Raw genomic sequence first — 15,789 nt, 5'->3', positions numbered from 1 at the left:
AGCTACATCAGAATGGCCACACTGGGTCAACCCACTGGTCCATCTAGCCCAGTATCCTGTCTTCCAACAAGAGCAAGCAGGCTGGTGAGGAATAATCAGAATTCGCAATAACCTTGCTGCCCCTATTTTTGCTGGTGAACTCCTTGGAGGACTGGAGAACTTGGGTAGCAGCTTTTTCAGCCCTCACCAGAGCGGCCAGGGCTTGCGGAGACTTCACAAAGAAGGTTTTTCTCCCAGGGGTCTGTTAGGTGTTAGAATTAAATGGGAACTTACAATAAATAGAAGCAAGAGTTTTAAAGGGCCTCCCTTCACTCGCCCAGGCTCTTGCAATGACCTAGCTGTCCTCCAGCAAAACCAAGAATACTGAGGAAATTTGGGAGGGGAAAGCATTTAAAAAGGGGGGGGGGCTCTCAAGCTGATTTATTCCTCCCCCAGAAAACAGTTTGGGGCCCACCAGGATGCTGTTTGCCACGCTCTGAGCAGCTCCAGCCTAGCCCAGTGCCCTTCGCTTTCCTTTGCTCACCGAGCAGGGTGGTTTATTGCTGCTTTTGCCGCGGCGCCAGCTCTCAGGCAGCGTTGCCGGGCAAAGTTACGGTTGGGCTGTTTCCCCATGGGCTCAGCCCGACCCCTCCCTGACCCGCTGCTCACCAAGGGCATGGGGGCGCAGTGGGGGGATGCTAATGCAGCAGGAACTCAGCTTTCCTGCTCTCTCTAGGAGCAATGGGGTGCACGTTTAGGCAGCACGGTCAATGGGGAAGTGGGGAGCAGCCGGAGCCCAAGCCGCGGATGGTGCTCCCTCCCTGCAGTCTGTGCGGGGGGACTCTTCCCCTAGGGGCCCTGTCCCCCGCGGAGGAGGCCTGCTCCCAGTGGAGTCCAGCCTGGGGCCGGCAGCTCCTCGCTCACTCCGTCTCTGGCTGGCCCCCGGTTCCCATTTTTCCACTTGTAGGAGTTGTCTCCATCCCCTGCTAGCCTGTCTCAGCAGCCCATGGCAGGGCAGCCCCCCTGTGCCACGCCCTGGCTAGCCCCCATGCCCATCCCTGCCTGCCCTTGCCACACAAAGCCCTATTACCCCCCGCCCCCCCAGCACGCTCCGGGTAACGCTCCAGCCAAGCCAGGTAATGCACTGGCAGCGGGGTTGGGGGGCCACCCCGGTTCCTGGGGGGGCTGCCCCAGCCAGCTCTCTGCTCATTTGGAAGCACCAGTTTGTCCATTTCAATGTGAGGCTCAGCTCAGCCGGGGCAGGGGGCTCCAGTTCCTGCCAGGGATCTCCCTGCAGCCCCCGGCCCATGGTCCTGCGGAAGGACCTGTCTGTCCTCTTGGAGGCATAGCACCGTGGAGCCCTTGGTGTTTCGTCTGCCAAGGGGCGGGGGGTGGAGCAGCAGGGAGAGGCGGGCAGGTACCACTGCTGGGGTTTTGCTCTCCCGTAGTCCGGCCTGCATGAGGTAACCCGGGGGGCCGGCCCCCTCGGAGAGGACGTGGCTCCTCCAGCCCCTGCGGGGCCATTCAGTGCAGTCACGGCTGCCCGGCCGGGTTGTGCCTCGGGGCAGGGCGGCGGACGGTGACGTGCAGCTCTCGCGGGACCGCCCCTCTCCTGGGGGAGCGCGGCCAGCAGGTCAGGCGCGCCGCTTTGCGGAAGGCAAGGCCCCGCGGGCGTGAGAAAACCCGGGGCCGGCCCTGCGCCCCCTGCGCCCCCGGCGCGCTTCACAAGGACGACGTCGTGGAGTCCACCACCTCGCGGCCGTTGCACACCGTGGGGACGGACTGCGAGGCCGAGCCTGGGGGGGGAGAACACAGAGAGTCACCAAACAGCAGCTAGGCCTCCATGCCCGCCTCACCCGCCCTGCGCGCCTTCCCTTGGCCAGCCATGGGGCTGAGGGCATACTTTGCCCCAGGCATGTCCCCTTCTCACATAGGAAGCGGTGTGTAGGGTTCCCCCAGCCCCCACGGCATTCGACCTCGTGCAGAGACAGGGCCCCTATCCCGGGGGCCAGGCCACGTGTCGTGTGCCCGGGGAGGGCCAGAGAGCGGTGCCGGGGGGGGGGGGGGGCGGGCTGTCAGCCACTCACCCTGCGAGGGGCTGGAGCCCGTGGCTGTCACGCTGAACCGGTTGGTGGCTACGCGGTGGCTGGTGACGTTTTTCTGTGGCTGGAAGAGGATGACGTGGAGTTTGGGGGTGAACAGGCAGCCGAGGACCACGGTGCCGCTGAGGCTGACGGAGATGCACATGGTGGTGGTCTGCACCTGGGGGGGAGCAGAGGGGAGACGTCAGCCCGGGGAGACAGACACACACATGGCAAAAGCAAAGCCCTGGAAGGATGGAGCTTAACTCTAGGAGCTCTGTAAAGATCAAACCCAAATCCCCCATTGCCGGACTCTCTGAACCTCTTGACTGCATGGCTCCACGTCTCCATGAGACCCTGCATGGCTCCACGTCCGTCCTAAACAGCTGTGAACAGCGGCCCTTTCCGGACACTCCCATGGTACGGCCCAGGTGGGGGGACATGGCCATATTTGCTTTGCACAGTTTCATGCACAGGTCTCCTTTGGCTTGGATCTGTTGAATGGGTAGGAACGGGTGGCAGTGCTCTCTGCATGCCGTGCACTTGGGCAGCCACCCAGGAGAGACACAAATGCCGCTCCTCTAGCGGAGTGCCCACAGTAAGCAGACTGTATTTTTCCGGGTGGTGCACATTTGTGCATGCCTTGGTGTGCACGACAAAATTTAATCTGCACATGAATGGATCAAATGAGAGGGAGCATTGACCTCAACCAGCTCCAACTATCTTGTGGGGACTGAACGGCACAGGCAGCCTCAGGACCCATCCCATTTCTCTCAGGCAGTGGAAACGCCAGGGGGATGCCGCCCGAACGCCCAGGCGCGGCCTCTCCCCCGACCTGACTCTGCTGAAATGAACAGGGCTACAGAGCACACCTGGCGAGCAGAGGGGACGGGAGCCAGGGCAGGCCCCTTCAGTCCCCCCACAGATGCTGGGGAGACCGTAGATCACTTGTTATCCCAGAGGCAGGAACATCGCCCCCCCCCCGAGGGACCCCGCAACTCCTGGTAGATTTCCAGGCATGGCAAGTTGGCTTTTAAGGGCCTGGTTTGGAGTCACGGGCACTGACCTAAGTGCCACGAGACGGGACACGCCCTGCCCTGTGCAGCGTGGGTGGGTTACACGCGCTAAAGCCCAGCAGGGGCAGCCCCGGCGGCCTATCCCTCGCTTTGAGCCCTTCTCCGTTGCGCTGCATCGGCAGCGCCTGGCCGCTCAGCTCTATGCACAGCCCCTAGCGAAGGCTCCTGGTGCCGGGGGAGGGGTTCTCTGACGCGCTTTTTCTTGCATCGGGCAACCGGCAACGTCACGCGCTGGAACGTTTGGCCCCGCCCCAGCGGAGGTTGCCCGGGCAACCTTCATTCCGCCCCCCCCCCCCCGCTGCATTCCGAGCATCGTTAATTGCAAGCTCCCACGTTATTGTTTCCTCAGTCAGGGCACAAGGCAGCTGGCCCCCAATTAAGGAGCAGTCAGGCCGTGTTTTGGGCTGGCTGCGCTGCTCAGTGTGCGGCCCAGCGGTGGCTCCCACCCGCTGTCCAGAGGGGGGCGGGCGTGTTCACAGCCTCCGGGGGGCCTGCGCATCGCTTCGCAGTGCCCCGGGAGACCAGGGCACGGGATTGTCCCCATTTTACAGCTGGGGAACTGAGGCCCGGAGACAGAGTGAGGCCGAACGTCCCCACTCACTTTCGGTGCCCACGCGGCGATGCCAGGCCCTGCTTTTGCAGAGAACTCGGGGTGTCCTTTGTTCGCCACTGAGCCCTCCCCCCGGCTTCAGCCCCAGCTGCGTCAGGCCCCCAGCAAACGAGACCCACACAATTAGTGACCCCCTGGTAGACGCCGGGTGGGAATGAGTCATCCAGCCCCCCACAGGAGCTCTGCAGCAGGGGCAAGGGGAGAATCCATTTCTCCAGGGCACCATTCGCCTGCTCTAACCCCTAGGCCATCCTTCCTCTGCCTTCTGGCCTGTTTCATGCTACACTTCCAACTTCTGCAGCCAGGGCCGCTGAGGGGGGGAAGCAGCGAAAGGGGCCCAGCTGTTTAAAAGGCCGCGGGGCTTGGGGCAGGCAATTTTAGCTTGTCCTAATTTCCATGGGCTTGCCTTGTTCCTGGAGCGCAGCTTTCTGTGTTCTTAGAAAGCGACCTGAAAAGAAACCCGCCCTAGGGCATCAGACACACACTCTTGGGGACTCAGCAGGGTGGGACCCTTTAGATTCACGGCACAGACCTCGGTCTCGAGCTAATGGAGTGTGGTCTCCATCCCAGCCTCTCCGCGCCAGGTCCTGGCCTCAGTTTCCTCCTGCCTGCCCTTGACTCTTCACTCCCCATTCAGCACCATGTCCCAGTCTCCCCACTCACGAACTCCTCTCACCACTGGTCCTGCTGGTCACTCCTCTGCCTTCAAGGTGCTCTGAGTTCCTATCCTCATGGCAGGGGGAAGGGGTAGGGGGGGGTTCTCTGAGGCTCCCCCGCTCAGCTCTAGGGCAGCGCCTCTCTCTGATTGCAAAGCAATCCCGACTCTGCTCCCTTGGAGCATGCTCAGAAGGACTCAGTTGTAACAAAAACGGAAACGTGCTGAGGTCGGTTGGCCAGACTGGGGAAACTCCCCTGCCCCATTTCAAGTCCCTGCACCAGTCTGGAGGAGCCCTGCTTCCAAACCTGCATGGGAGAGTGTACCCCAGAGCCACGCCGGCCCATCCCGCCTCACCTCGCACTTCGAAACAGCTGGCGCCAGCTGGCTGCAAGTGTCCAAAAAAACTAGCCTGAGGCAGACGCCCTGCCTGGGGAATTTCAGCCCGACAAGTTAAAGTTTGGCGAAGTTGCAGGATGAGACGACTGCAGCGACAGACGTTGCTCATGACGCTGTCTGGCAGAAAGCTCGCCTGCCCCCCTCCTACCCCATCGAGGTGAGCCAGTGTTACCATCCTCCGGACAGGACTTGGTAAGGCAGGGACCAGAACCCAACTCCCATGCAGCCTCACCTGGCCCATTGCACACTCCACCAGCCTGCCACCAGCAGCCTTAGGAAGTGTTTCTCCAACGTACATCATTCAGGAACATCCAGACAGGGTGAGACCAAATGTCCATCTAGCCCAGTGTCCTGTCGGCCGACAGTGGCCAGGTGCCCCAAAGGGCGAGATTAGAACAATCATCAAGTGATCCATCCTCTGTCACTCATTCCCAGCCTCTGACAAACAGAAGCTACAAACTCCATCTCTGTTAATAGTCATTGATGGATCTACTCTCCAGGAATGTAACTAGCCCTTTTTTGAACCCTGTTAAAGTCCTGGCCTTCACAACATCCTCTGGCAAGGAGTTCCACAGGTTAACTGTGTGCTACATGAAGAAACACTTCCTTTTCTTTGTTTTAAACCTGCTACCTATTTATTTCATTTGGTGACCCCTCCTTCTTGTGTTATGGAAGCAAATAAAGAACTCGTCTTTATTCACTTTTCCCACACCAACTCATGATTTTATAGACCTCAATCATAACCCCCCCCTTAGTCTCCTCTTTTCTAAGCTAAAAAGTCCCAGTCTTCTTATGCTCTCCTTATATGGCAGCTGTCCCAACTCCCTAACCATTGTTTTTGCCCTTTTTCTGAACTTTTTCCAATGCTAAGATTTCTTTTTTGAGAGGAGGCAACCACATCTGCATGCAGTATTAGGACCACATCTGCGTGCGGGATTCAGGGGGGATTGAGAGTATTTCAGATGTGGGCGTACCAGGGGTTTATATCTGTCTTATTCTCTGTCCCTTGTAATGATTCCTAACTTGTTTGCTTTTTTGCCTGCCGCTGCACCCTGCATGGATGTTTTCAGAGAACTCTCCACGGTAACTCTCTCATAGAATCATAGAATACTAGGACTGGAAGGGACCTTGAGAGGTCATCGAGTCCAGTCCCCTGCCCCCATGGCAGGACCAAATACTGTCTAGACCATCCCTGATAGACATTTATCTAACCTACTCTGAAATATCTCCAGAGATGGGGATTCCACAACCTCCCTGGGCAATTTATTCCAGTGTTTGACCACCCTGACAGTTAGGAAGTTTTCCCTAATGTCCAACCTAAACCTCCCTTGCTGCAGTTTAAGCCCATTGCTTCTCGTTCTATCCTCAGAGGCCAAGATGAACAAGTTTTCTCCCTCCTCCTTATGACACCCTTTTAGATACCTGAAAACTGCTATCATGTCCCCCCTCAGTCTTCTCTTTTCTAAACTAAACAAACCCAGTTCTTTCAGTCTTCCCTTATAGCTCATGTTCTCTAGACCTTTCATCATTCTTGTTGTTCCTCTCTGGACCCTCTCCAATTTCTCCACATCCTTCATGAAATGCGGTGCCCAGAACTGGACACAACACTCCAACTGAGGCTTAACCAGCGCAGAGTAGAGCGGAAGAATGACTTCTCGCGTCTTGCTCACAACACACCTGTTAATGCCTCCCAGAATCATGTTTGCTTTTTTTGCAACAGCATCACACTGCTGACTCTGGAGTGGTTGTAGCTAATTTACTCCCCATCGTTTGGGATGTTTTTCCAAGGTGCATTACTTTGCATTTATCAACATCAAAATTCATTTGCCATTTCATCGCCCAGCCACCTAGTTTGGTGAGATCTTTTTGAAGCTCTTCACAGTCTGCTTTGGACTTCACTAGCTGGAGCAGTTTGGTATCATCTGCAAATTCTGCCACCTCACTGTTTGCTCCTTTCTCTAGATTGTGTATGAATATGTTGAAGAGGATTGGTCCCAGGACAGACCCACTAGTGACCTCCCTCCATTCTGAAGACCGACCATTTATCCCTACCCTTTGTCTCCTGTCTTTTAACCAGGTATCAGCCCAGGAGAGGACCTACCTACCCTCTTACTCCAGCTTCCTGTCAAACTGTTATTCAAACTGTTCACCCGGTTCAGTGGCTGGCGATGGGCAGACACCATCCAGCTCGCTACCACTCATCTGAGCTACCACTAGGTGCTGCTGGTTGTCCACAGACATACCAGAGCCGACACCTTTCCCCAGCGTTTTCCCAGCCCACCGGCTCCTGGAGACCTCAGCAGTGAACCCAGTGAGCGGGAACAGAGTCAGACATATCCCCCCTCGCGGCGGGGGATCAGCTCTGTGCTCCTCCTCCAGCTCAGCCTTGGCATGCACTGAGCTGCCGGAGAGGGGGCCCTGGGTCTCCGGGACGCTGAAGGCCCCTTGCTGGCCCACCCGCGCTCTTCCAGCCCCCCACTTTGGGTTTGCAATTGCTGCTGGAAAGCCCGGCCCTTAGGCGAGAGCTCTGATCAAGGTGCATTTAGACGGACAAAGAAAGGGGGGACCAGCATGTCGGCCTGGGTCTGGGCCCTGAACTCGGTGCCAATGGTGAGTGGCTTGGTGCGGGGCACAATTTGGTGCAACGATGGGCCATTGCTGTTCTACTCTGTCCCAGAGCTAGGAGAGCAGGGGGTGGCAGGGCAGGACGGAGGGGCATTGGCAGGGCTGGGGGAGGAGCTGGACTAGCTGGGAGTGGCAGGGCTGGCTGGAGGGGCATTTGCAGGGCTGGGGTGGGGGCAGGGCAGGCTGGAGGGGCATTGGCAGGGCTGGACTAGCTGGGAGGTTCAGGGGGGATGGAGAGGTATTGGCCGGCAGGTCTGGAGCCTGGGACTGGAGTAGCTAGGAACTTGCACAGACCCTGCCCCGCCCCCAGCTGCCTTCTCCCCTTTGCTGCCTGCCCCAGAGACACCCTCTCCCTTCTGTTTACCCTGCAGTTATGCTGCATTTAAACCCCCCTTGCCCGAGCTGCGTCCCCTGATGCCCAGGAGGCACCCTCGCCCTCCAGCTCCCCAGGACACAGGCTGCCGGCCCCTCCCCTGCTGAGCAGGGGTGACTTACGCGGTAGTCACTGGAGGTGACGTAGAAGATGGGCAGGAAGGCCAGCCAGATGATGCAGGTAGTGTACATGGTGAAGCCAATGAACTTGGCCTCGTTGAAGTTTTCGGGGCATTTCCTGGTCTTGAAGGCATAGACTGTACACAAGATGATCAAGAGCACATTGTAGGTGAGTGAAATGAGCATGCTGGAGTCGCGGTTGTTGCACTTGAGGGTGACAATGTACCTTTTGTCCGGCTCCGTCTCCTTCCCCGTGCCGGGGGTCTCCACCAGCAGCCAGATGACGACGATGACCAGCTGGCAGGAGATGAGGGCCATGCAGATGACCACCTGCGAGGTGGGGCTGATGAAGCGTGGGCGCTGCACCCCTTCCTTCACCCCACTGAAGATGCGCGCGATGCGGTTGGTCTTGGTCAGCAGGGCGGAGTAGCAGACGGCAAAGGAGGTGCCCAGCCCCAGGCGCCGCAGGGTGCAGACCTCGGTGGAGGGCTTGGCGATGAAGATGAACGTCATGCTGTAGCACAGCAGCACCCCGGTGAGGAGGATGTAGCAGAGCTCGCGGCCCGAGGCCTTCACGATGGGCGTGTCGTTGTGCTTAACGAAGACCCCGAAGACGAAGAGGGTGGAGAGGAACCCCAGGCAGGAGATAGTGACCGGCCCGATGGCCCAGACGTCTTTCCAGCGGATGTACTCCTGCGGGAGCTCGTAGCAGCCATTCAAGGTCCCGTTGGGCCAGTAGCCAAGCCCGCAGTCCATGCAGGTGACCTCGTCCAGCAGGTACTCGTAGGGCTGGCAGGGGATGCAGATCCAGCAGCACATGTCCCCCGGCTGCATGCTCTTCATTTCGTTCTTCTTGCAGGGGTCGCTGCACTGCGACACGGGCACGGCGGCCTGGGCCCAGGGGATGAGGCTGGTGTTCAGGGTCAGCCCTTCGGCCCAGTAGCCCACCTTCTGGTAGCGGTATCTCCCCTCCGCCCGGTGGTAGTTGAAGATGTTGTAGCGCCCGATTCCGTCGCCATAGCGGTCAAAGCGGACGATGCCCTTGGTGTCCGCTGGCCGGAACGGCGCTGGGGGGAGGGAAAGGACAAGAGAGTCGGGGCGGTTAGCCGGGCTTTTCAGGCACACGGCACGGTTCCTCCGCCCCCCCGGGGGCTCCTGGAGGCTCGGAGGGGAAGGGGAGCGGTTAGAATCCCTGCTCCCAGGACTCCCACCAGCTGGGGCTGAGCTGGCCCCCGTCTGTCCCTGCAAGCGGCCGTCACAGCCTGGGATTGCCACGTGGGCCTGTCCCCGGCCAAAACCCTTCCCGCGACACCGCGAGCGGCACCGCCACATGGGCCCCACGGATGAGCTCAGGACCGGAGCTGGGGTGGGGAACCTAGGGACCGCGGGCTGGCTGTGGCCCCCGGCTTGCTTTGAGCCGGTCCCTGAGGCTCAGGGCTCCCCCCCCCAGTATTGGGGAGCTGGTGCTGGCACTCCAGTCCTGCAGGACCCCACCCCAGCTCGCTGGCTGTCTCCCACTCTGCTCCTGCACCCTCCCTCCCGCCCAGCCCTCCCACCCCCAGCCCACTCCTGCACCCTCCCTCCCGCCCAGCCCTCCCACCCCCAGCCCACTCCTGCACCCTCCCTCCCTCCCGCCCAGCTCTCCCACCCCCCAGCCCACTCCTGCACCCTCCCTCCCTCCCGCCCAGCTCTCCCACCCCCCAGCCCACTCCTGCACCCTCCCTCCCTCCCGCCCAGCTCTCCCACCCCCCAGCCCACTCCTGCACCCTCCCTCCCTCCCGCCCAGCTCTCCCACCCCCCAGCCCACTCCTGCACCCTCCCTCCCTCCCGCCCAGCTCTCCCACCCCCCAGCCCACTCCTGCACCCTCCCTCCCTCCCTCCCACCCCAGCCTGCTCCTGCATTCTCCCTCCCTCCCTCCCCGCCCAGCCCAGCCCGCTCCTGCACCCTTCCTCCCTCCCGCCCAGCTCTCCCACCCCCCAGCCCACACCTGCACCCTCCTCCCTACCGCCCAGCTCTCCCACCCCCCAGCCCACTCCTGCACCCTCCTTCCCTCCCTCCCACCCCAGCCCACTCCTGCACCCTCCCTCCTGCCCAGCCCCACCAACTGCCCACACCTCAAGCCCACTTCCTGGTCACCCCCTCCTACACCCTGCTCCCCTCATTGTTGGCCCCATCCCAGAGTCTAGTGGGGCCCACAAAATCTACTAGCTCGGGCCTCTCTAGGCTCTGCTGTGGGAGGGGAACATGGGGAGTGTCTTTCTCCACAGTTGGGGGGCCACCTCGGAGAGGGGTTTTGGTTGTTTGGGGGGGTTACTTCTCACTTTTGTGAGCCCCCCCACCTGATTTTTCTGTGAGTCAGTGGCCCCCCAACCCAAAAAAGGTTCCTCCCCCCTGGACTACAGGGAAGCCTTAGGGTGCATCTTCCCTGGCACAAAGGGGTGATCTCAGTAGTGACCATACAGTCACCCCTAGGTGGTAAGATCCAGCGAGGAGAAGTCCGTGTGCAGTTTTACCATGAGCTAGTGGGTCCCAAGACTGTGGCTACATTCGCTGGGTGCTGGGGCGGGAGGGAGCCTGCCCGCCCTTTGGCCGGCCAACGTTTCAGTCGGCATTCATCAGCTCTCGCTAGATCACACTCTATTCCCAACCGGCTCAGTGGCTGCCTTTGTCTAGACTCAATGCTAACGCGATGGTTAACATGTTAATTAACGTATGTGAGTTAACGATCTAATTCCCCCACCATATTGCCAAGCCACGCTGCCACTGCTGAGCCAAGCAAATAATTCACACTGGATAACTTCTTCAGACAAATGTACTTCTTTTTCTGGCCACGAGTACGCCCCACGCGAACCATTTTCAGAACCATTCACAATTTTCCTTCCACAAGTAATCCTTAGCCTGCAGGTTGTGCAGTGTATGAATGCAGCAACGCCCCCTCCAATGTGCAATTTGCAAATTGAGGCCACTAAGTTATGAGTCTGTAAGGGACGCGAGAGGTGTCAGTTACATTGCAAATATTTGAACTTGCCCGGGGGGTCCCTTAAATAAATTGTCCAACCAGGGAACAGACACTGCCCCAGGACTTTTTAACCACGGAGTGTGGATTGTGTTAATTTTACAGCTGAACATACCATCTGGCATTTGTTTGCAGAGCGACGGTGTCCGCGTTCAAGCTAAAATGTGCTTGCTGGATTTGCACTAGTAACGGAGCACATGGATGTTACCGGAATGGGGACATAGAAAGGTCACAATCACAACTGGAGCCAAATTCACTTTCAGATTTGTGCAAATATTCAACGATTCCCCCCCTCCTCCCCCACACACACAATTTGCACATTTCTACTTCAGCTGCTGCAGTCTGCTAACTGCTCGCACTGCCTCACACCCGGGCGTATGTAGCACACAGCATCTGCTTGCCTATACATAAATGCATATGATTTGGGTTCTATTCCCTTTTTACAATGGGATCACACCAGGCATATTCCTTGTCACCAAAGTACATCCTTTCAACTTGACAGTCAGCTCCCCCTCCACCTCTGCTATTATCTCAGGTTGGCATTAAACACGTCAGGTGAAAATACTACATTTATCTCCCTGCAATTCCTCCCCAAGGAGATGGATAATACAGTGCATTCATCTCTGCAGCAATGACTTCCCTGGCGTAAGCCTGACAGCCCAAGGCTGCTGAGAGGTGAAATCAAATAGAGGTACGGCCGCAATCTTTCTCCCGCTGTGTGGTCTCTAGATTGCCACGCTGGGCGAGGACAGTGCCTCTGGCCAGTCTCCTTCCTTTCCTCTTTTCAAGATTACTGGGAGGTGAAGTAGGCTGGACAACAGCTGGGCCCCAGATCTGCCCCCTAGCTTGCCCCCTGTGCTGGGGCTGAGTGCTAGGCTGACTGACGTGCATCTCTTCGCCCAGCTCCGCTCTAGGTCTTTGTTCTGCCCTCACCTGTTCCAAAGGTTCCGTGACTGGAATGTTGCAACAGTGCAGGTGACGGGGTGCAAGGCCAAATAGAATCCAGCTGCTCCCCCACCACCGAGCCAACACCAAGCCAACCTGGTGTGATGTAGCGGGGGTACGGTCCACTCGCTGGGTGCTATGCTTGGGCTATGGATCTCCCCTACTGGCCTCTGTCTGTGAGCCCGGCCCAGCCGGGGATCGCCCTGAGGACCCTGATGTGGAGACCATGACACAACGGAGAGGGAAGGAGTCTGAACAAAGGAAGGGGGTGGTTTGGGGAAGAGTCAGTCTTGGCTGGGAAAACATGGAGAGAGGAGGCTAAGCAGAGTGCTGGGAGTTCAGGGGGCTATGCACCGTGCCCCCAGGGGTCTAGGGCTGCCAGCCCCTGACTCCTTATGTCCACATCACGTCTGTGCTGCGCTGTCCCCTGGAGAAGCCATAACCCCTCTGTTCTACCGGCTGGTGGAGTCTCATCTTGCTGTAGACAGGGTGCAGGGGACCCCGGGAACGCCACACCTGTGAATCTGCCCCATGAACCGACTGGGTATTACGTGTAGCGCTGTGTCTTGAGCAGAAACAGGCTAACCAGTGGCTGACACGTCAACCTTCCAGCCACGCCTGGCACCCTCAGAGCTATCCATGGCCACTAGCCAGGATGCAGGGATGATGGTTCTAGCCTCTCTTTGCCAGAAGCTGGGAATGGGTGACCCGCTTAATGATTCCCTGTTTTGTTCATTCCCTCTGGGGCACCTGCCATTGGCCACCATCAGCAGGCAGGACACTGGGCTAATGGACCTTTGGTCTGGCCCCGTGTGGCCGTTCTGATGTTCTTCCTTCACAGGGAATTGAGGGTAGTAACGCCCATCTCTGCAGCAGGTCAGCTCGTGGGGAGCCCTGCTTTATCCCAGCAGCATGGGAGTGAGCCCAACCCGGAGCACAAAGGAGAAGGAGACTTGGACTTTACAGCTTGGAAAAGAGGAGACTAAGGGGGGATAGGATAGAGGTCTATAAAATCATGACAAGTGGATAAAGAAAAGTGATTTACTTGTTCCCATAACATAAGAACCAAGGGTCACCCAATGAAATGAAGGTGCCGCAGGTTTCAGACAAACAAAAGGAAGTCTTGCTTCACTCAGCGCACAACCTGTGGAACTCCTTGCCAGAGGATGCAGTGAAGGCTAGAACTTTAACAGGGTTCAAAAAAGGGCTAGATAGATTCATGGAGGTTCAGTCCATCAATGGCTATTAGCCAGGCTGGGTGGGAATGGTGTCCCTAGTGTCTGTTTGGAGGTAGGTGACGGGAGGGATCACATGAGGATTACCTGTTGTGTTCTCTCCCTCTGGGGCATCTGGCATTGGCCACTGGGCTGGATGGACCATTGGTTTGACCCAGTATGGTCGTTCTTACGAGGCTGCCTGGAATATATTGACTTTGATGCTTTGACTCACCCTGAATGCTTTGTCCCTGACAAGAATGGTAAATCTAAGGAGGAAATGAAACCGGCCAGTTCTCCAGAACCGATTGTCCAGCCAGACATCCGGAAGGAGCAGCAGAGCTGGTAGTGCCATGCCGGTAGAGCAGCAGAGCCGTGACCAGCTACGACAAGCGTTTTGGACTAAAAACTCACGCAGGTCACGAAAGGAAGAATGGAGGGGACCCGGTCCAGGGTGCCGGGAAGCTGATGGTCTATGGTAGGAAATGGTTTTCTGCCCCTCCCGGTCTGGAACCGGAGACCCTCCCTGTGCCCAAGTGGGACGTTTGTGTCACGATGCTACGTTATCGCAGTGATGTCAGGCCACCCGCCTGGTAGAGGCTGTGAACAAGAGGCAGGAGGGCCAGCGGACTCTGCAGCCAGGATTGGAGGCCCGGCATTGTGTGGGGAACCACAGCCCCAGCGTTGGCTTGTCCGGCTCAGACGTGGCCGCTGAACCCCCCAGCCGGCTTAGTTCAACCTTCTCATTTCCCTTGCCCGTTCCAACCCGCCCCCTTCCGTTCAGCCCCCAACCCCACAGGCGCCCGGCGCTTACCGTCAAACTTGACGTTGAGCATGAAGTCCTTGTAGAACCTCCTGCCGTTGACCGGCTTCATGGCATCACACAGCCTGGTGGTGTTGGGGCACAAGGCCTGGTGCATGTTATGCAGGGCATGGGCCATGGCGTAGACGGCGTTGACCACAAACATGATCTTGGACTCCTGCTCGAACTTGCCCGTCTTCAGGGAGTGCCGGCTGCAGTCCTGGCGGTGGAAGCTGCACTGGAATTTGTGCTCCCAGAACTCCCGGAACCAGGGGTTCCGGCTGTTGTTGTAGGGGTGGAGGTTCCGGAAGTAGACGGCGAACTCCTGGATGGGGTAGGCCGCCAACTCAATGGTGATGGCTCCCTCCGCCACCGGCTCGCTCCCTGCCACCACGTTCTCCAGGGCACCCCACCCGTCGCTGGCCACCCACGTGAAGGAGACGTTGATCCTCTGCGCCGCCGCCAGCAGCTCCCGGGCGTCTTCGCTGCGGGTGAACAGCACCACCACCCTCGCGCTGGGCTTCTGCAGGAGGGCCTTGATCACGCTGTCGAAGGTCTTCTTGTTCATGGAGCGCCCCACCTTCTCGGAGGTGGCGATGCAGATGTTGCGGGCCCGGGCTTCCAGCTCGAAGGCCTCGATGCCCGTCTCGCCGTAGTCCCCCTCCGAGGCCACCGTGGAGACGTAGGTCCAGTTGAAGAAGCGCAGGATCTCGGCCATGGCCTTGGCCTGGTAGAAGTCGGGCGGGACGGTGCGGGCGAAGTAGTCGTAGCGAGACTTGTCGCTGAGCTTGGCGCTGGTGGAGGCGTAGCTGATCTGCGGGATCTGGAAGAGGCGCAGCAAGTTGGCCACCTGGATCGTAGGGGGAAGAAGGAATGGGGGAGGTTACCGGGTGTGCAGGGGAGCAAGAGAGATGGAGAAGCGCCTGCCTCCGTTTACTGCGGCTGGTCTTCTGAAGGCTAGAAAGGGGAAAGCGTCTCCTTGAAGGAGCCTCATTGGACCACTCCATAGTCTAACCCTGATGTAGGCCGCAACATGCAGGATGTAGACGATTAAGTTGCCTGGGGATCCCCATCCTTAGATGTTTGTAAGAGCAGGTTAGACCAGGACTGGGCAAGTTACCTCTTGCAGGCCGGATCTGGCCTGCCAAGCCACCGGACCCGCCCCCGGACGCCCCTCCCGGGACCCTCAGACACGCAGCAACTGCTGTCTGAAATGCAGGGCTGCTCCCTGTGACCACTCCGGAGGGAGGGGAAGGCTCCACGTGATCTCCCCACCCCCAGCCCAATCCTCAGCTCCTATTGGCCCGAAAAGCCAGCCAATGGGAGCTGAGAGATTGGCCTGAGGGATGAGGGTGGCACAAGCCGCGTGGAGGGAGCAGGCTGCATTTTCAATACTCTGGGGCTGCAGCAGGCAGGGAGACTAGCCTGCCTTGGGGGTGCTGCAGGCCGGATGATGCTCAGGTAAGCGCCTCCCAGCCAGAGCCTGCCTCTGGCACCCCTGCCCCTCCCGCACCCCAACTCCCTCCCCCAGGTTACCTTCCAAACCCTCTGCACCTCCCTGCCGCAGGTCACAACTCCCTCTGGTCCTGCACCCCATCTCCTGCCCCAGGTCACAACCCCCTCCTTCACCCCAACTCCTTCTCAGACCCCACACCGTCTCCTGCACCCCAGTCCCTTACCCCAGGCGCCCTTCTGCCCCAAGCCTCCATCCCAGAACCCGCACCCCCTCCATAGAAAAGTGCGGCCCTTGACCCCTTTCCACAATCTTGCCCCCCCCCCAAAGTTATTGCCCACCCCTGGGTGAGACGAACACCGGTCAGGGACAGTCTGGGGACATTTAATCCTGCCTCAGCACAGCGGGACGAAGAGGTCACCTAGTGCAAGTCCCTTCCAA

General features: G+C 58.8%; 1 protein-coding gene across 2 annotated transcripts in view; it reads right to left on the bottom strand.

Moving 5' to 3' along the window:
- Positions 1-1,638: 1,638 nt before the first annotated feature.
- GRM2 (glutamate metabotropic receptor 2) overlaps positions 1,639-15,789 on the bottom strand; it is a 53,053-nt gene continuing 38,902 nt past the window's right edge. Inside the window, exons 3-6 of one of the 2 annotated variants that reach the window (XM_075939473.1) lie at positions 13,908-14,745; positions 7,921-8,984; positions 2,067-2,241; positions 1,639-1,775 (exon numbers count right to left, since the gene is read on the bottom strand). In XM_075939473.1, the coding sequence (XP_075795588.1) occupies positions 1,702-1,775; positions 2,067-2,241; positions 7,921-8,984; positions 13,908-14,745 (2,151 nt within the window). In that variant the 3' untranslated portion in view covers positions 1,639-1,701. Of the gene's footprint in view, positions 1,776-2,066; positions 2,242-7,920; positions 8,985-13,907; positions 14,746-15,789 lie in introns of those variants that run through there. The other variant, XM_075939474.1, reaches the window with a different exon arrangement.

This window comes from Pelodiscus sinensis, chromosome 11 (assembly GCF_049634645.1).
Source record: "Pelodiscus sinensis isolate JC-2024 chromosome 11, ASM4963464v1, whole genome shotgun sequence".
In the NCBI taxonomy this organism is placed as follows: Eukaryota; Metazoa; Chordata; order Testudines; family Trionychidae; genus Pelodiscus; species Pelodiscus sinensis.
The sequence above is the reverse complement of the archived record's forward strand: the minus strand, read 5'-3'. Positions and strand labels throughout refer to the sequence as shown.